Raw genomic sequence first — 20,729 nt, forward strand, 5'->3', positions numbered from 1 at the left:
CTGTGTTGATTTAAGTCTAGCGGTTCTGTTGTGTTTGTGTCAGTGACGCAGGTAACGTTAGTGATGATTCTCTCCGGCCAATCCGTGATCAGCAGAGTTTACACGTCATGTTTTGGTAATGGTACGGTTCACTTGGAACCTCAACTGAGGTGGTACTAAAAAAAGTACCAGGTACCAGGTACTGTACCCAGTTGAAAACCCCCCAAAAGTGAACCGTACCGAACCGTACCGTGCCGTACCATGCAGTGGAAAAGCGCCTAAATGGTCTTCTTTGGAAGGCCGGTGAGGAGACTATTACAATAGTCCTCCCTGCTGGTGATAAATGCTTGAACAGGTTTCTCCTAGTCTTGACTGGAAACAAAACATCTAATTCTTGCAATGTTTTTGAGATGATAGAATGTTGATTTAGTTACTGCTTTGACATTACTACTGAGACTAAGGTCTGTCTTCAGAATCACACCGAGATTCTTGATTTTTAGTTGTTTGACCCCTAGAATCAAGGTATGTATTCACCTTGAGAACTTCATCTGTCTTTCCAAATGCAATCACTTCAGTTTTCTCTTTGTTTACCTGAAGAAAGTTTTGTCACCCAAGTGTTAATTTCATAAGTGCATTGGCAGAGCGAGTCAGTGGGGCTGTAGTCATTTGGCGATAAGGCTAGGTAAATCTGGGTATCATCAGCATAGCTGTGATTGGCAGTTTTGGTTCTTTCTCATTATTTGACTTGGTGGGAGCATTTACAGGCTAAACAAGAGTGGTGCAAGAATTGAGCCTTGTGGAACACTGCATGTCATGGACATCCATGTAGACTTATGCTCTTCTATACTTACATATTAACCTCTCCATTCTAAGTATGACCTGAACCATTTGAGTACCATCCCATAAAGCCTGACCCAGTTTTCCAGTCTCTCTAGAAGTATTTTATGATTGACAGTGTCAAACGCAGCACTAAGATCTAGTAAAACATAGTAGATATTTTGAAGAGTGTTGGTAACCAGACAGTTTTGGACAAAAACACTGATACATTTCTCAGAATATCTTCTGTGAGGTGCAGAAGAAAGAAAATCATACAGGTTTAGACACAACGTGAGTAAATGATGACAATTTTCATTTAGGCCAAACTAGCCCTTTAACCTTTCATTTGTCTGCAGAAAACAAGAAGATATTTTGAGTTTTTTGATAAATACAATACAATACAATAAAAGTGGGGTCTTTCAAAAACTCCCAAAATATTTTCTAGAGTTTAAACATTCTCCAAGAATAATGAAAGTCATACAGGTTAGGAATGACATGTGGTTGATTTTATTTTTTTATTTTTTGGGCATTTTGGGGTGATATTACAAACAAAAGGTTGAAAAATAGTTCATCAGTTAAATCTCAGTTTCCCCACCAGCATTAAAAAAAGTTGCCAACCACCACCAGCTTTTTTGATCATTTTCACAAAAGTTTAATGGTAACCAAAATATTTTGTTTAATTAATATTTGACCATGCAATGTCAAAACAAAAAGCAGAGCCTCTGTGTTTGAACAAAAAAACCTGGTTTATTCTAGCTTCAGGCAGTCATTTATATCAACACTTGAATGTGGGTAAGTTTCATGAAAAAAGCATGAAACTCCCATTTTGAACAAAAAGCTGTGAAAATTGTGTTTTTGTAAAAGACTGTGTCTGGATCAGGTTCAGACTGATAATCAAGAAATAGATGAAATGGTCCTGGATCGTCATTTCATCCTGTCACGATTTATATAGTGATTAATGTTTGATGATTGCGTTATTTTACCTATGCATCAGCCTAAATACACTATTGCTTGTTTCTGCTTCTTCTTCATGGTGTTTTGATCCAGACATTTAGTGCGCTTTCAGAAGATGCATAATAGTAAATGGAAAGCTGGAAAATTCTGTCAATAGCGGGGAAGCATCATCTCATAAATGATGGAAACATCCGTCAGGAAAACAGTTAATCAAGTTAGTCAGTCTGAAACACTGCCATGTAAAATTTATTGCTTTAACATATAGAACTTTTTTCTTATGTAAGCAAAATGGACATTGTAATGAATACTCAACTGATACGGAATCAAATTGAAATGAATCAAAATAAGATTGTATTAGAAAATCGGTATCATGCACAGCTGTAGAATTGTTAAAATTCATTCAAGCAATGAACGGGGTTTGCAACTTGACACTGCTACGTTAACTACAACTAGCAGCGTATAAAAGAAGGGACAGCTAAAATATTACTCATGTGTCTCTTGTCGCTGAGATAAAGACCATGAAGACTATACAGTCCCTCCGTGTACAGCACTGTGCCCTCTCATATGACAACCTGTCAGTTTGTTTGATGCAAAGCCTTAGTTCTAATATCACGTCACTCAATCAAACACGGCAATGTAGGAATCGGTCCGCTTTGCTGCATAAATTAGATTGTCAGTCCATGCATTCCTCTTCACACGTGATTATGCTCAACCTTGTCACACTTTAATTGCAACCTCTTGATTGCAGGCTAGCAAGAGAGATATGTTGCCTTATTCGTTTAATTAGTGGAAGTAGCACAGGTGTTCAAAAGCTGTTTGTGAAGTTTCAGGCAGTCATCTTCTCTCTTTGCCATCTTTCTTTCTGTTGAAAGCTTCAGAGAGGTGCAGAGGCTCAGGAGAGGGGCATGCATGATGTCTCAACGGTCCTCCTCCATGGGGAGGACTTCATTAGAATCTAATTAGATGTGTGCTACACTTCCATTTGAATGGGAGTCACCGGCATGGAAAAGGGAAGTGTGATTTTGCAGTTGCTGGATGCTTAATGTTGTTTTAATTCTCCTCCCTGTTGCTACCAAATTTCCCTCACATCTGCTGTGTTTGCACACGATCAGTCTGCTGTTGAGAGTAATAGAGAAATCACCCCAGTGAAAGAGAGAGGCAGGAAAATTTCTGCTCCCTCTATATCTCTTCCCTTATGTTTGCTGTTTTGCTTTTCCTCATCCGCAATTGGAGGAGCAGTTTTCCTGTGGCGGTTTTTATCTGCATTAATCTCGGTCTTGGTAAAAACATCCGCGTAATGAGTTTTACGTGATTGCAATCTGATTCTGCGCTGGCAGACTTGCGTGATGCACTGTAGACAATAAACAGCTGAACCGAAAAGCAGGAAATAAAGATCTCTCTGCAGCAGAATAGCTATTTTAATTTCATCTTTGAAACAGGAAGTGAGCACTGAGAGGAAGAAATGGTCAGTCCATTGCTCTATAATGTCCTCTGCTCCACGGACACGATTCAATTTGCTCACACTGTCTTTATCTGCTCGTTATGTCACGAATGACTCATTCGCCAATGTGAAATGTGCGCTTGCTTTGAGAGAGAAAAGAGAGAAGAGCTTTGCTCACAGAAGCTTTAAGTGTGTGATAGATCTGGACAATTGCATTTCACTTGGTTGCAGCATCAAACCAAGACACAGACTGATGAGACAGTCAGTGGACATTGACAATTAAACACAAATCTGTGTGAGCCTATAACCATGGTACCTGATGAGATGGCGTATGTTTTTTTCTTAGCTTCATTGTCTTTGCTTTTACTTTTTGTATCAAGACACTTTTTTGGTGACCCTTCCAGCTTAAAAAGCTCATTTCATTTCTAAACTGGAACTTCCTGAAATTCATGGCTTTGGTATAAGACCTTTAGTTAGAGTCAAGGCTTCTCATTCTGCCACATGACTTCCCCCTCAGGACTGATAAAAGACTCAGTCAGCTGAATATGAGCAGCTCTGCGCACATCTGCAGTACCACCTGGACAGGGATGGACTTCCACCAGGCAGTGAAATAAGAGTGGTGCTCAAGTCAATCAGACAGCACTTACTTGCAAGGTTAGGGTGAACATCAGTCACTTTCACATCTGAGAGCTGAGATACATCTACCACCTCTACAGGTATTCAAATGTGTCGGCCCACAAAGACATTTGACTACACATGCTAAACCAGAAAACGTACACGCAACTCATTTGTCATCACATTTATGGATTATCAGATTGCATCAACAGCATTAGTGCATTTCAAAAGGAATACTATTGCAGGCCATGTTAGTGATGAAGTGCCTGGGATATAGATCAAAGAAACGATGTCATGTCGAATTTGAGTGAGAGAGCTGAAGCATTGCATATTACTTAACCCTCCTGCTATTCAGTTTAAGTTTATATCAGACACTGACAGATACTCAATAGTGTTTTCTGATTTCTGAGTTCTGGCTTAATATTACAGAGCACTTTGCCCTCACGTCTTTTTTTTTTTGAAATTCAGCTTTAGATTGAATGCTATTCAAATGTTCAGATTAATCAGATCTTGCATGTTTTCTGTATCTTCAGGATTTAATCGAATGTCTTGTAATTATTTGACTTAAAATGTTGTAGGGTAAGATGATGGAAGATATCCTCCAGGGTAAGATGCCCCACCACTTGACCACAGATGTAACTAAATATTAACACATTTATTGAATGTTTTTGCTCTTAATATTCTTTCACTCACTTTTAATCTTCTGAATCTTTCTAAACAATTTGTAAGGTTAAATTATTTAATTATTGTTATAAGATAACAATGAGATAAAATTAGATGATCTGTGAATTTATTTTACGATAAAGTTGAAGTTAGACCTTTGGGGAACTCAGAAGGCATGTTGTTACTGGTATTTTAATGATTTAATTGAAAAATAATTAGAATTCATGGAGTTATGGAATAATTATATGCATTAGATTTACATTTCAAACATATCCATTATTCATTGTAACCTGTATAGGCCAACTGAGTAGCATAATGTAATCTGAATTTATTTTCTGTTGCTACCATTGCATACTTGTAATCAGAAATATAGAATTTTACTAAACTAATAAATTAGCAAATGTTTCCATTTATTTCCTTTAATAATATACTGCATTACACATCATCATCATCTTGTACATGCTTAACACATCTCTAAATGTGATAGTTTGGATACTGTTTTTAAAAGGAGTTTCTTCCTCCATCTTACCCTGCTATACTTATTTGTTTATACACAAACATTAACACATGTATTTGTTGTTCATTTATTCAATTGCACAGGTATGCAGATCAGGATTCTGATGGTCATATCAGCTTCAAGGACTTTGAAAATGTCATCAGCTATGGCTTGGCGAACATCTGCAGCTCCACAGGAGCCCAAAATAAGAGTCTGGAAGCTGCTTCTGTAAAAAATACATAGATCTAGATCTCCCATAAAACAACATGTATACACAACCCAGTGGCTTTTCATTTAAAGCTTTGATAGTCAGGTTTTCACACTGACTCTCCAATAGATAATTGTAAGCAATTAAGAGAACACCGTTTGGCCATGTCTGTTGAAAAGGCAGAGTAACCTCAAATGCTTGACACTTGGGTTTGATGATGAGTTTTGATGTTGTATCGATCCATTTGGACTGAGGCTGCATCATGTAATAGAGAAGCACACATTTCTATTGTGCAGTTGCCTTACAAACTACATTAAATTTAACCCAGCCTCTCAGGGTCTACTTCACTAGATGCGGGAACAATATTCCCATCCCAGTCTTCTGATTTTCTGTACTCTGTGTCTCTTAAAATGAATTCTTAAAATGAATTCTAAAATGAAGTAAGGGGTCGGATCTTTACAATTCTCCTTCCTCGTTCAATTTCCATCTGCAAAATAGGCAGGTTGCCTTAAAATTGAATATTAACTATCACATTCAGATTCTGTTTTTGCAGAACTCCCTGCTAGCGACATATATTAAAAAGCCCAAGCGTACTCGTTCAGGGAGGATTTTATGCGACTCGTCTTGTTACATGCGATTATGCAACTGTAAATACTTGTTTGTGTTTCGAGAGATTTGCTGCACTCCCATCTGAATAAAGATTAATTTGTTTTTGTAATCAGTCCTGAGTCTTCATCTGTATGACATGACGCTCACTCTATCCTCAATCCATCAGGGGGCTCAGGAGGCATCAAGTAAGGAAATGGCCTTGGAGAAAAATAATCAAATACGTGCTTAATCCACTCATAGGTTCATTTTCAGGAATGGCCCGCTGTTCAAATATAAACAGAGAGGCGCTAGTTTAATCTTCACCTTCCTCTTTGAAACTCGATTAAACGAATCCCCCAGTTTAGTTGCCGTATTGTGCTGTGGGAGAGAGCTTGCAACACCGTAAGCCAAACCCGTGCGAGGAAAGAAGGTAGAGCTGTCTTGCGACGTGGCTTCAGTCTAAGCCTTGCCAACAGTGCAAAGAGCTGTAGATTAACACATTGTGTGCCTGTTGTTTGTGCCAGGCGTTTGAGGGAATAGACAGTGTTCCTTTGTGTTCTCAGTAGCTCTTTTTCTGCCGATGAGGATAGCTTTTCTATTTTTCTCATTCTTTTTCATGCCATGGAGCTGCTATGAGCTGATAGCGAGAAAAAGAATTCAACAATTGACAGTTGTGGACAAGACCAAACGTATTTGAAAATAATTCCACACTCACCCAGGAAGCGAATGCATGATAAGATTTAACATGGTCTGGCAAATGAAAAAAGCCTCTGAAAGAGGTGTGTTTGTTGGAATGCTGTGCTGGTTATTAATGGGTTGTTGACTATTTGGCTTTACAACAAACCATGCTTTGGTTTTTTACAAGCTCTTGGTGCATAAAGTTGCAAAGACTAAAGTTTCAAATCCAAAGAGATGTTCTTTATAAAAGTTAAGACTTGTCCACACCCCCTAAAACGGCTCGTTCTAACACACCCCCACATCTCTACATCACTATGTGGGAAGCTTTGCATAACGCCGCCCAGATGTTCACGCAAAGAAAGAAGGCGTACCTTTTATTCTCGTTGTAGTATTGTTGTGGCCACCGCCGCCATTACGTTTAGACGCTGTGTGTTTCACTGTGAAAGCAAAACTACTTTGTTTGGCCTTCCGAAAGAGGACGATATCCGCTTTGTCATGCCTGTAGCTGATCCATGCTGGTCGCTGAGGAAATACGTCAACTTTGCACTGTGGCTTGCCGGATCTGCTTTCACCGTGGACGTAGCGGTGGTCCATTTCTGTCACATGCTTGAGGTATTCGGCCAATCATGACGCACTGGATAGCTGGCCAATCAGAGCACACCTCACTTTTCAGACCGATGAGCCTTGTAAAAATCGACGCGTTTCAGAAGGTGGGGCATAGAGGAGAAACAATAATGTACAGCATGTAGAAAATAATGTGCTTTTTGAACCTTAAACCGCATAAACATTTCATTACACCAAATAATGTTCTTTTTAGCAGCATCATATGACCCCTTTAAGTTTAGATACTCAATACAATCAATCACTCAGTTTATCCAATGTTAACAAGTTACAGTGGGGCCTCATTTTTAACTTTGTGGTTTCTGTTAGCATTTTAGGTGTTACTTTGCAGTCAGCTTTGAGGGAGACCCATGCTGCGATGATATCACTGCTGTACAATCAGTCATTTACGAATAAATTAGAAATAATAATAAAAAGATTATAAAGTAAAATCAACCATTGTAAATGCTACAATTGAATGTAGGCATCATAAAATGTACAGTATGAAAAATATTTTGACATTAACTAAATATTTTTTGTTTTATTTTATTAAATTATTAGTATTTAGAAAGATAAACTTTGAGCATTTAATGACAGCAAAGGTAATCCAAATGTCAAATAGAAGGAAATAGAGGAAATGAGCATGTACAATATATATATATATATATAAATTATATTTAAAAATCACAAAAAAAAAAAAACGTTAATAGTGCCATCAACCAAATTTATCTTTAACTTTGTTTATTTATTTATTTATTTTCTTAAATTTGGCCAATAAATACAAGCATTTAACCATAACTGCGCAAAGTACAAAAATAACAACACTGAGTGGCAGTTTTTCAGATGAGATTGTCCTCCTCTTTTTTTTCTACACAATCATGGTTGGCATCCAGTGTTAAGATGCATTTTCTCCACCTACCATGTTGAAGTGTCAACCAGACAGACACTGGAATATTTACAATATTACCATTGTGTAGTAGAAACATGATATCACTACTTAATTTTTTTTAAATATCATGGTTGCCATCAATACTATATTGTGACACCCCTAGTCTACATAGACTTCTATGCCCCAAATTCCCTGGTTTTTATATTGAGTAGATGTAGCTGAAAATTAGATACAGCACTAACATGTCATCCTTCCTGTGTTTCTCTGTAGGAGAAGCTGAGATGTGCAATCACTTTACTTTTATTAGTCCTCTTACAATCTGATGTGCACATGTGAGTTAGTCTGTTTCCACATGTATAGGTCTGCATCGAGCGGCAACCTTCCGGTCTCTCTCGTGAAACCATCAAGGAAGTGACTAAAAGTGCAATTCATCAACTGGCCGCTAGAGGCTGTCTCTAAAAGGGAGTCAGTCCCATTAACTTCCCATGTTAAAATGCCCAACTTTATGGCCGGAAAAAAATGTGTTTACAGCCTGGTACAAAAAGTGGTTTTGGTCTATATAGCTAATTTTGCCCTTCATGACAACTGTGAGGGGGTGAATTTTTTTATAACTCATCCGTTTAAATTATATTAAACCTTAAAGTTCTGCATAATTAAGAGCGTGGTCACTTGAGTGACAGGTGGATCGCCGCTGCTGTCACCACCGTTGAGCTAGGTGGGCGTGGCTTCAGTAAACAGCTCCCGCCTCTTTGACCATTTTCGATTATCCAGGAGTGATGCGCTGCCAAGATGGCGACGGCCCGCTCCGCCCACTTTGAGCTTCAAAAACGCTCTTCAGAAATCTACGGGTGATGTCACGGACTGCATGTCTGCATGTGTCATGGACTGTTTAGAAGCATCGTATGTCTAGGTATCATCAATAAGTCCTGCTTGTACCAGCTTGGTGTATCTGTATTAAAATGAGCATGAGAGAGAAACACAGAGAGATAGTTGGGGTTGAGGAAAAAAAAGAACAAGCGAACATGGTAAGGATGAAATATCATTAATCAGGACTGGCAGATACAAATGAGGGACCTTGCTCCCTTCTCAACCTGCTAGTAGAAACAGCGTTGCCACAGAGCGCTCTATCTGTGGAAGACGAGAAGCTCTGTTGCAGTCCATCAGTGCCGTCTTTGTGGTGTTCTTGTGTAGTTCGGTCTGAGCAGACCTGTCAGGAGCAGCTTGTTCATGCTGTTGTCACCGCTGCTACTGAAAGTCAAGTCATTGTTAACATGACGCTCTTTAAAACAAAGTCTAGAGAGAAAATTTATCGACTGTGTGTTTGAAATTCAACGTAATTGGTATTTTTGAGGTTCGGTGCCCAAATATGTACATGAGTCGTGGCCTAACTGTTGACCTAGCAGGTGCTTTGAACCGAGGTGTTCACATGAATGACACAAGGTAGTATCGGTCTTGTCAGATTTTCTCATATTTACCATCTTCTTCATTGTTTCAAGTCACCGCTACAATTTTGTATCAATGAAAGGCAAAAAGGAAAAAAAACATTTTCTACACCAAATATGCTCCTCAAGGAAGTCTTAGTGACCAAGAGAGAGGTAAGGACATATTTTAAACCTTGCTTTCTAATCTGAGATTATGTCTATGATACTTTTATGTAATCTGAGTGATCAAGATTAAGATTAAAATCGAAGGCAGCCTAATTCTGAATTTTCCATTTGGTTGGCTACCATCTGTATTGGGGTTAAAGGTATAAAATTTCTGTTCCAAGCTAGTTTTTGTAAAGGCTGACAGTCACTGATAAATGCCGACGGTGAAGGCACATTCCAAGGCGCTATGAGCATATTGATTTCCTTATGGGGGGCCTATTAAACATGATTTATAGATACTTTCCTCCTTTTCTTTCCCTAAAGCTGTGTTTAGCCACACAAGAGCCCAAACATAATGGAGAGAATGGATGAAAAATGAAGGGTGATTTACTCACACGAACTGACGAAACAGACGCAGCATCTCCTCACGGTACTAGATTACTCATCACGTTCAAAAATTAAAGACATGTTCTTCGTTTATTTGTATATTAGCTTAATGAGGTATGAAACTACATGGATGGAATGAGACCCATTTACATCTTTGGTTTGAAGGGTTGTTTCAATTGATTTTTTTTCTCTTATTTTATGTGCCACTTCAAGACGTTTTATAGGTTCAGGAAATCCAACAGATCTTCGAAACCTTTATATCCAGATAAATGTTTTACTTGCTTTGCCGCTGGTGTTTCCAAATAGAATTGCAATAAAATGACAAATATGTTTTCGAACAGATTTCTCGAATACTCACTCATGCCATTGGACAAACAGATAATCCTGCCTTAAATTCAACTGCACTGATGTTGCTGTGTTGATGTTAACAGTAGTGTGGCAACAGGATAGTAAGATTTCCAAGATAAAATACACAATCCATTAGGTGCTTATTGTAGAAATGAATGGATCTGCCTTATGCATGTAGAGAAATGGCACATGCATCATTAGTAAATTAGAAATTTACCGCTGATTAGTCTTTGAAGTCACATTAATGATGCAATTATTCTCTGAAGTCACTTTAATGAAGGCACTTAATGTAATATTGTAATATATTAATTGAGAATATAATGTCTTTTTATGCTATAGGAAGACCTTAATCTCACGAAGGGCTTTGAAAGGATACATTTAAGTCACTTTAAGTCTCATGGCTGCATATGGTGTTGAATGCAACAAATGTGGCCTTCAAGCACCCCACAAGATTTGTTTTACTTCATGCCTTGGTGGCTGGGTGCAGAGTCTCTGAACTCTAATTATATGTGCAAACAGAGCTAAAACCCATATTGCTGTATATCAGAGGGTTTGGCTCAATTAGCTTGTGTAAATATCACACTGGCAGCCACTGAAGAGACTCTTATCACCATATTATGTTTAAAGGTGCTGTTCTGTTTCACTGCCTTTGATTCATTATTGCACCAACATTAAATAATTATGTTCCAACAAGCCTTTTCTGTTGCTACGCTAATGAATTAAAGCTAATCAATAGGTTTAATATCAGAATTTGATGCATTCACGTTGCTCGTTTATTGATTTAAACATTCAATTTCTCAGCATCATGGACAAATGGCTCACACAAGCAGATTTTAAGACAGTGTCTGATACTATTGTGTGAATTTTTCTGGTCAGTTCCCTCTGTTTACACTTTCAGTAGAAATAGATCCACATTTGTAGCTGGATCATCCAGAATTGCAATCCATGGTTCCCATGTAATGGATGTTAACTTTAAGCTGAATGACAATCAGTTTATTTGCTAAAATAATTAACATTTTATTTGTTTTCAGGGACACATGATTTTTATCTAAGTTCTCCCTTTATATCATTTTAGCAGAATAAAGCTGATTTTGGCCAAATTAATAATTTTTAAACAATACTGATATGCTCTACTAATGAAAAGCCACACTGCATGACCAACATAAGCGTTCAAGCTAAGCTGGAAGATTAACCAGCTCACGACTTATTATTGACATTGATAAAATGGGGACACAGACAAATACACAGACTATTTAGGAAGAGTAGACAGCCAGTCCATTGGAAGAAGGTCATGTTTATTTTTGGCACAGCTGCATAGGGTAATAATAACAACCAAGTCAAGGTATTGTTGAAATCATAATTAGAGTTTTGTGAATTTCTGTTTGTTATCCATTTACCTTTGGCATGACCCACCCCAAAACATGCCTTTTTTATATATATATAAATTTAAATTATTAATTTTTTTTTTTATATTTGTAGACCTCCTGAGTGAACTTTTTTTTAATAAAAAAAAAATAAAAAAAAATTCAGTAATAGGAATCACATATTCAGGAATCTAAATTCCTAAGAAGCTGTTCATGCATTCAAAATAAAGAAGTAGCAGAGTTCATTTGAGAAGGGCAATTAATCATATACACTGGGAAGAAACTAGGGATGTGTGGCTCTAGTCGACTAAACGGTACAGCTCCTACTAGTCGACACTGAAAACAATAGTTGATTACACGACAGAAAAAAACAAAACATGATTATCCTTCAAATTACCATCATTTTATGTTACTATCACATTGGTTATGTTACTATCAAAATGCATCGCTCTATCATATTCGTTACAGGCACATCGGTGTTAGCTTAGAGACTAGCGAAAGCCAGCTAATGTCAATCACTACAGCCCGCCGCCGCTGCGATCCCGTCCGCGCCGTCTATTCTTGAAGACCCACTTTGGTGGTGCTGCGTGATGTCCAGGCGCTTTCCGAAATTCTGTTGGCTTGCTTTTCATTATCTCTACGTTTTTTCAAGTGCAGGAACATGTTTCCATCAACCTGTTTTAATGTGCATTTTGAAGTATCGAATGAGAAACGAGTGATGGAAATGCCAAATTTAGAATAAAAATCCCTTAATTCACAAAAAAAGTTTTTACGCTCGCTTGAGGTGGTTTTTGACTTGTGCGAAAAAGGATTAATGTGAATAATGGGAAAATGCATTTTGCGAATAAATTCCTCTAAGCACATATAAAAAATATATTTGACTTTGCGCTATAAAATTCCCTATTGTTTTTGTCTTGTGTTTTAATATGTTAGCTAATAGTGTTCCTGTAGCTCAAGTGGTAGAGCATTGCGTTACGAAGCACAAGGTTGGGGGTTCGATTGCCCGGGAACACTTGATAGGTAAAAATTGATAGTCTGAATGCACTGTAAGTCGCTTTGGATAAAAGCGTCTGCTAAATGCATAAATTTAATTTAATTTATTTAATTTAATGTTAGCCTATATGAAGATGAAGAATTCTGTCAGGCTATTGATTGATGTTTTCATTGTTCTGAATTTCCCCAGCTTATTTTAATAAATAAGCATCGGCTGAAGTTGAGTGTGTTCTCTTCTCTTTTTTCTTCTTTTTTTTTTCTTTTTAACGACCACCTAAAATTAAATAATGATAACGTGAGGCAAGAAAGAGTACAGCATAATTGTGACCTATTTTTAGTGGAATTCGTACAGTGTGATTCATAGATTAGTATTTCAAATGTAGGCTATTATATACAGTACATGCACGCACAACGTTTTTTTTTCTAACCATCTTTTGGGGGTTTCTTGCTTTTAGACTAGTCGACTAGTCAGATACAAAACTTCCATTTAAACAAGTCAAATTAGTCATTGTGCACATCCCTAGAAGAAACCCCTGCAATAAATGACCGGGAAGTTTCTTTGAGGGCAGTCAGATTGTCACCACAATGATCCGACGGATTCTGATCAGCAATACTCCTGACATCATTTGACTAACGTACTTTTATGAATTTGAGCTGCACATCGCACTGTTTCATTCAACCAGCAATCAAATTAGCCACTCAATATTTCAAACCCGAGGAATAAGCACTCGTGTTCACTGATCTAAGAGGCAATTACCTGGAGCTGAGTTCTTACCTCAAAGGCTTTCAAGCACAAGAAGAAAATGAACGGCACTCCAAGGCCTTTACAAACAGATCTGGAGTTCTTACTTGGCACGGTGAGCATACAGGGTGACACTGAGAAAACAAAAAGATGGAGGGGAGCAGGAGGAGGGAAAGTGGTACATAAAGTCGATCAATAAAGTTGAGGACTCAAGCAGACCCTTGGGAGTTTTGACTACGGAGAACATTGCCGAGTATTGTGTCTGTAATCCCCTTCTCTCTTTCTGTGTTTTCAGAGAGGGCTCCATTTGGAGAGCGGCTTCACACTGGCCCCACGCTTCTGGCCCACTTTTAAAGAAACTAGTTCCTTTGCCTTTGCCTCAGGCACGAATGAATCATAAATTTAAGGGAGCTGGATACTAGGGAAGGTAGAGTCCTGTTAAGGCCGTGCTGACTAATATGATGCGACTGCTTACAGAAAATACATATCTTGCAGCAAATCTGATGAGAACTCTCCAGAGGAAGGAAGAAAATATGGTTTTCCAATATACTGGGGAAAGCTGCAATTTATTTGTTTTGCTTGTTTATCGATCACCCTGATGAATGTGAACCTGCAACTTTTTTCTATCTATCTATCTATCTATCTATCTATCTATCTATCTATCTATCTATCTATCTATCTATCTATCTATCTATCTATCTATCTGTCTATCTGTCTATCTGTCTGTCCACCTATCCACCTTCCTATCTATCCCTCACTATCTGTCCAGTAGATGAACACAATCATTGATTTGTTTTAAATAATAAAAAATTAAAATTTCTATGAAATATGATTTCCATGAAGGGAAGGTTTGATTTCCACAGAAATAGTGCTTTTACACACATTATCTGCTGCACGTCTCGACAGGCTTGAGCTCAGTGAGTAACTTTTCTAAAATGTTTCAGTAAAAATATCAAATTATGTCTTGGTAATGTTATGATCAGGGTGAGAGGCAAACATTATAAATGTTGTGCGTTCTTCTCATTAATGTTTTATCGGGGAACATGCAGCGGAGTGTGTCAAAGCGAATCCCGCATGACACACGCGCACACATATTCAATTAGATTTTCAATTTTGTGCAGATATTTATTAAATGGCACTGATTTTCCGGCACATTTTATTTTCCACCTGTGGCTAATGTATAATGTATGTGCTGTCAACCTTTGACGTTTAAATTCTGGTACTCTCACGAGGCTTAAATACATGCAAACACCTGTTAATTATTTTTCATCCACTGCATTTAAATGACTCTTAAAGGTTTGATTACTTCCAGTTGAAGTCATGCAGATCTGATGGAGAAAAGCAGATGCTCTTGCGCAGTGATATATGATGGGCCTAAAGTATGGTAAGATCTTATTTCTGGTCTCAAACCGTTTTTATTTAATCATTGTGAATTTTTTTTATTTTATTTTTTATAGTTTAACAGTGCTATTTTCAGTAACTCTATAGTAATCATCAAACATTTGTATTTCTGTTAAAATAGTGTCCTGAATAGATTGCTTTGAATGCATTTATTATAACATTATTCCTATAGTAAAACCGTGTTGCATGGGAAGTTTTCCAGGCATATTTGTAATCATTTTCTTTTGTTTCTTTTGTTTCACATAACTGCTGATAGCCGCACTTTCAATAAAACAAATGAATAGTCTAGATTCCACTCAGTTGTTACCAGCTATAAAATCTCAGCTATGCTCCACAAATTTTAATGTACTGAATTAATTCAAACCCACCATGTCCTTGATCCAAATGCCTGTGGCTGGCTGTTGGCGCTGTAGTACAGTAGGTGAGTGTAGGTTGTGTGTGAGGATTGAGTGGACAAAAGGCCCAATATTTCTCTGCGCAAATGACCCACTTGGGCTTTAGGCCATTAGCCGGGTGAGGATCTCAACAAATTATGCCATCTGCACTGTGTGTGTCCCCCGCATGAAGAATGAAAAAAAGAAAAAAAAAAAAACAATGGATGGATTACTTTGGCCCGCATGATCACATCAGGATGTGCCTGGTGGTGAAAGCCCCTGGACACTTAGAGAGCCATCATGTGTCATATAGCAAGGTTTGTACTCACAGGAACTGTTTTTATGTCCTTAGCGTAGCCATAGGCACTACTGCACGCTATTCTAGAGACAGCAGTTAACATGACCTGTTCTGTCTTCCAGCAGTACATTCGTCAGAGACGACTCTGTCTACAAGTGCTTTTCCCTGAGAAAGAGTGAGACAGACGGATGGATGGAGGGATGGCGACATTAGTTTCCTGTTCATGCTGCGTTTGTTGTGTGAAAAGTGCCTTCTTTTATTGAAAAAGAATTGCACTCCGTTTTTATTGTTTGCATATCACATTAAAGCTGCGTTTCATTCTGCGGGAGAATCGTTGCGGAAGCGCCAGCCATTACTGTGATTGATTTTTCGGTCGGCAGGCGCGTGGCTGTGCTAGATCCATCACTCGTTCTCCCTGCTCTTTGCTCACACTCTCGCAGAGAGTGAAAAACAATCACCCTCGTTTCTCCCCAGCAGCGAGGCAGTGCCGGCTCATTCTGTTTTGGGTGTCTATTAGCTTCCCAGACTTCAATAGATTATAATAATGGTTATTGTCCCTTGTGTCACATTATAGATATGAGTTGATGCTGCATCCCCGTGAAAGAACATTTCAGCTCATAGTGTGAGACTAGTTACCCATCCCTGAATCGCACTGGGAGGATTTGAAGCTAACGGATTTCACCACTTATTTCAATTATGGGGGAGCAAGTCTTATATGCGCTCTCTTGAGTTATTTTCTGCCACGAGTGCAGAGAAAACAGAGCAGTAGTTAAAGATGTGCGCAGATCCACCTCTGCTGTGTAAACAATTTTTATTGAGTTTTATCAGTTGAGTGGTTTAAGTAGTATGGTTTGCATTATATCCTATTATGCTCCTGGATCATATTCATACTCATGCAAGGCCACTGTTCCATTTCTTGCATCTCTTGTGTACAGGTCATTTTTGCTCAGGTAGGTTTGACTCGGATAATGCAGCATAAATAATACAGGATGAATGCAGCATTTAGCATTTAAATGATTTTAAAATAGGTTTCATTTTCTTACAAAAGAAATATTTCTTGATTTCTTCTTTCTTGGTTTTGATGTTGGTGTTGAAAGGTTTTGTAAAATTCACCCTACTGATATTAATCAAATTCTTATATCATACACAGAGATAATTTCAAGGATTTTCCAACCAAATTAAATTTTCTGCTTTCTGTTTTCACTGAACAGGTTTCGCAATAGAAAATGAAACCACACAGAAATCACTTCTTGGTTGTAGGCAACAACCAAAACTGTTTACCAGGGTTCTGCTAAGTTCAGAGACACATTCATATTTTATTCTCAGTAAGTGTTGCCTGAAATATCATTTGAAAAATGCATATTTCTAATCCTTTGATTGCACCAAGCAAGCACTTTGCTCAGGAATTATGCTACATTAATTCACTTAAGTGCCTTGGGCAAAGTATTATATGATGAAGACATTCATCTGGGCTTTGTATTTTTTTTTTTCAAATGCATTCGAAGATGTGACAGAGGAAGGTGGAGTAATTAACTGAGAGGACCATTAATTGTGTTATTCTTATGACTGCTGTATGTAAATAATTTAAATGAGTACAGCGAAAAAGATTGTGATATAGGAAAGGTATGGACACTAATTCATTTCTGTATCAACAACAGTGTCATTGACATAAGCATTTTTTTTTTAAATTCCCACTTTGTTTATTCTCTCAAAGTTTACTAGAGTGCTTATGTAGCACTTCTCTGTACAATTTACATTTAAACAGTAAGCCACTTATTTTAACATAGGGTGATGGGAAATGTGATATGGAAAAATCATTGTAACATCCTCAAGTGGCTTATTGTTTTTATTAAATGGCAACATCAATATAATAGCAGACACTTATATTCAATAAATAATTACATTTGTTAATGATCATAAACAATCCTCCTGCTAAGTAATATAGTTCATTAGCTCAACTGTTGGCTGTTTATGGTTGCCAAGCAACATAATGATTATAGATGAGTGTGAGTGCACATTAATATAGAATTCAACTGATGTGCAATCACAGGTGTGTAATATCGTTGTTCATCTAATCTTACTTTATACGTTTGTTTAATAAGGCAAAATTTTGATGTGCATTTGCTCTCATGATAAGTTTTTTAATTATGAGAGTCATTAATTTATGTTAATATATATATATAAAAAAATGGGTAAATCACTTTTTGCTACATTTCAACTTATACAGATTTTACCTTATAGATGCGCTATTATTTTTATATGTTTAGTGGCACTTGAACTGGGACACACAAACAGAATTCCATCCTACAGCTGCTGGAAAAGCTGGATCTTTTTGCCAGACATTCAGAGGCCAGAGCATTTGGCAGCTCAGTTGGTGAAATGTTTTACTGAAATGTTTTTTTTTTTTTTTAACGTTTAACTGCTTGATCTGAAAATGTACAGTTTTGGAAAGCTCTCATGCTCACAAGTCTGGCTTCATTCACGAAACATAAAAGCCAGTAGCTCTGTTTTTTTACACATCAGTCAAGGACACAGGCATTTGTTTCCCTTTACACAGTTTTTGTTATAGTAAAGATGTGCTCACAATTCAGCTGTATATACACACTGTCAAACATTGGACCCTCAAGCCATTATGAGCCAAATATGTTAGGGTTAAACCTCAGATACAGTGCAAATTTACGCTGCGTACATGTTGCACGAAAGCAGGTACTATATTGTGTTGCTTGGCTTTTTAATGTTGTGCAAATTCAACATAAATGTGTTTACAAAGAAATCACAATCATGGAAAAAAATGATCATGCATGTAATTGTTTACTAACTGGTTAGAATGTGCATACTCTACTGGCTGAAACTAAATTTAGAAAGATATATCTGCATATAAATAGATAAAAATAAGGATTTGAGAGAAGAAAAATTGGCCAAAATAACATGACTGTCTATGTCCATCAGATGCTGTTCACTCCTGAGAAGAAACACTGTTGCATGATGCATGCACTTGTGTCCAGAGCCCCATCTCATGGTTCACAGGGGGCCCCCAAGATTTGCGGTAAGCAACTGAGTTTACATTGTGAGCACATTAGGCAACTGTTATTTAGACACTTTATGATCCTCACGAGGCATTTTTCACATAAGCATCCAGGATATTTTACAAGCCCCCCCGCCCAATCTGTTTTTTTTTTTTTTTTTTTTAAAGAAACGAGAAGCACAGTTACAAAGCTCCCTGCTGAGGAGGTGGATTCAGCCTCCAGGCTGATCATATGGCCGGCGGCCTGATTCGTGCAGCTCTTGACAGATATAAGACGCCCAAATTTCCCCCTGTTTTGCAGTCTGCCGCTCCATGTGTTGCTTATATTTATAGCCCTGGCTGTAGTGTCCGTGCACATAATAGTTTTAGCACTGCTGCCACGTTTGCAACAGCAAACACTTCAGAGTGGTAGCAAAGGATTTGGGGTTTAAATATTAGTATGTTTTGAAGGGTAGAGCTAAAATTAGGCTTTTGTTTTCAGTATGTTTTATAAGGATAGAGAGGGAGATAAAAGTAGGGGTTTTGACCTTTTGGAAAGAAATAAAAATTTGGTAATGGAAATGATTTGCATGCTTGCATGCTGCTGATGTCATGGAAGGATTTCGTTATGATATGCTTAAGCAATTTATTTGAATTAGAGGTAAAAAAAAAAAAAAAAAATCTCAGTACATGGTCAGATATGAACCCTTTAAAGGACTATTTCAAATAAATACTCTCATCAGCTCATCTTCATGTATAACAGATGTTAAGTAGAATATTCAAGATGCGCTTTTCCTTAGACATCAGTAGATTTGTACTGTCAGTCTCCAAAAAGTACCATCAAATATAAAACCAATAAATATGACCTGTGCACCATTCTTTTACTAAAGCTATGCAGTAGCTATCAAACCATACAGTATTTTATGTTGCATCTATTTATTCTTGCTGCATTGCAATTAGTCACATGATATCATTGATGTTAAACCTGCAGATTAAATTTTAGATCTTACAATGAAGACAGAAATCTTATCAGTGAATAACCACTTTTAGCTATCGTACTGTATTTCTCCAGGAGACTAGGAATGTAGCACACAAGTTACAAGTATGCAAAGCAAATATTCTAATAAAGTTGAGCAAATGGGGAAAATGCTAAAAGGAGGTCAGTTTCCATGACCTCTAGATTGAGAAAAAATAAATAAAATCAATATCGTTTACAGTAAAAACCTGTCATGATTGATAAAACAAGATATATTTACTTGAAAAAAAAAAGTCTTTTTCAAGAGAAATCTAATCGACAATGGAGTAAGACAAATAAAGAAAAAAACTAATTTGGATGGAACCATATTTTGTTTTGGGTTTTATTACCAAAGCCTCATTGAGTTTTGCTTTAACTTCTCTAAAACAGGTTTTGCTATCTTATGTCATTTTGCAAATAAACAAAAGCTAAAAACAAGATACATTCACTTTAAGATATTTTTCAGTATGTTTAGATATTTATACTGCAGACAACACAAGCATACTGAGTAAGAAAATGATTTTTATTATTTTATGTTTGTAAATGATCTTTCAACTATTATATTGTTTTCCAGGTAATGGATATCGAACAGCTCTCCATCTCTATCCATCTACAAATAGCCCAGCAGTGGATCTGGCACAGCGCAGGACTTATCAGCCGTCTGTAGAGTGTAGCCCTGGGTTACACATAAAACAATGACATTCTTTCAGTTAACACCAGAGACACTAGGACCCAGCGAGTCTCTTGCCTCCTCATCAGGCTCCCTTAGTTCTAGAGCTCAGTGAGCGGTCTCAGAACAGAGTGCAAAGAGAGAGAGTGAAAGAGGGAGGGAGAGAGAAAAGCCAAGTGAATGTTAGAGCCCACTGTGGTCACTGCTGAAATACTGAATCTGAGAGAAATGGAGGGATTAACCAGTCGGATTTAAAAATCTGGAGCTCATGCGGAGGCAGCCAATCAGGGGACGATCTGGATTAAAAGGTTTGTGTGTGATTGATCATTCTTGGTGTAATATGTGAGTGATTTGTGTTTTTTTGTTATTCAGCCGGCGTGCAAGAGCGTTCGTGGGCATATAGATGCCGCTGGGAACTCCTGGCTGGTGAGTCTAGTTACGTGTGGGACATGTGCTACTTACACCGGATGAAATATTGTGACAGCAGAGACAGGAAAGAGGGCACGCTCCTGTCACTGAGGAATGGAAGTCGTTGCAGCTGTAAACAGTGCTGGAAGAGGTCTAGATCGGCTCTTGCTGAGCGTTCCTCGGGGGTCATTCCCTTGCTGTCCTAGTAGACC

At 37.7% G+C, this 20,729-nt stretch overlaps 2 protein-coding genes across 6 annotated transcripts in view; both read left to right on the top strand.

The window, feature by feature from the left end:
* Positions 1-5,893, top strand: part of LOC109076415 (EF-hand calcium-binding domain-containing protein 11) — a 52,535-nt gene extending 46,642 nt beyond the window's left edge. For all 4 annotated transcript variants that reach the window (XM_042741996.1, XM_042741993.1, XM_042741995.1 and 1 more), the window contains one exon: positions 5,069-5,893. In XM_042741996.1, coding sequence (XP_042597930.1) covers positions 5,069-5,207 — 139 coding nt within the window. In that variant the 3' untranslated portion in view covers positions 5,208-5,893. The remainder of the gene's footprint in view (positions 1-5,068) is intronic.
* A 12,555-nt stretch (positions 5,894-18,448) lies between these two features.
* Positions 18,449-20,729, top strand: part of LOC109076421 (forkhead box protein N3-like) — a 96,081-nt gene continuing 93,800 nt past the window's right edge. The window contains exons 1-2 of one of the 2 annotated variants that reach the window (XM_042741997.1): positions 18,449-18,466; positions 20,014-20,417. The gene's annotated coding sequence lies outside the window, so the exon portion shown is untranslated. Of the gene's footprint in view, positions 18,467-20,013; positions 20,418-20,511; positions 20,536-20,729 lie in introns of those variants that run through there. The other variant, XM_042742003.1, reaches the window with a different exon arrangement.

The sequence above is a fragment of the Cyprinus carpio genome, chromosome B17 (genome assembly GCF_018340385.1).
Source record: "Cyprinus carpio isolate SPL01 chromosome B17, ASM1834038v1, whole genome shotgun sequence".
In the NCBI taxonomy this organism is placed as follows: domain Eukaryota; kingdom Metazoa; phylum Chordata; class Actinopteri; order Cypriniformes; family Cyprinidae; genus Cyprinus; species Cyprinus carpio.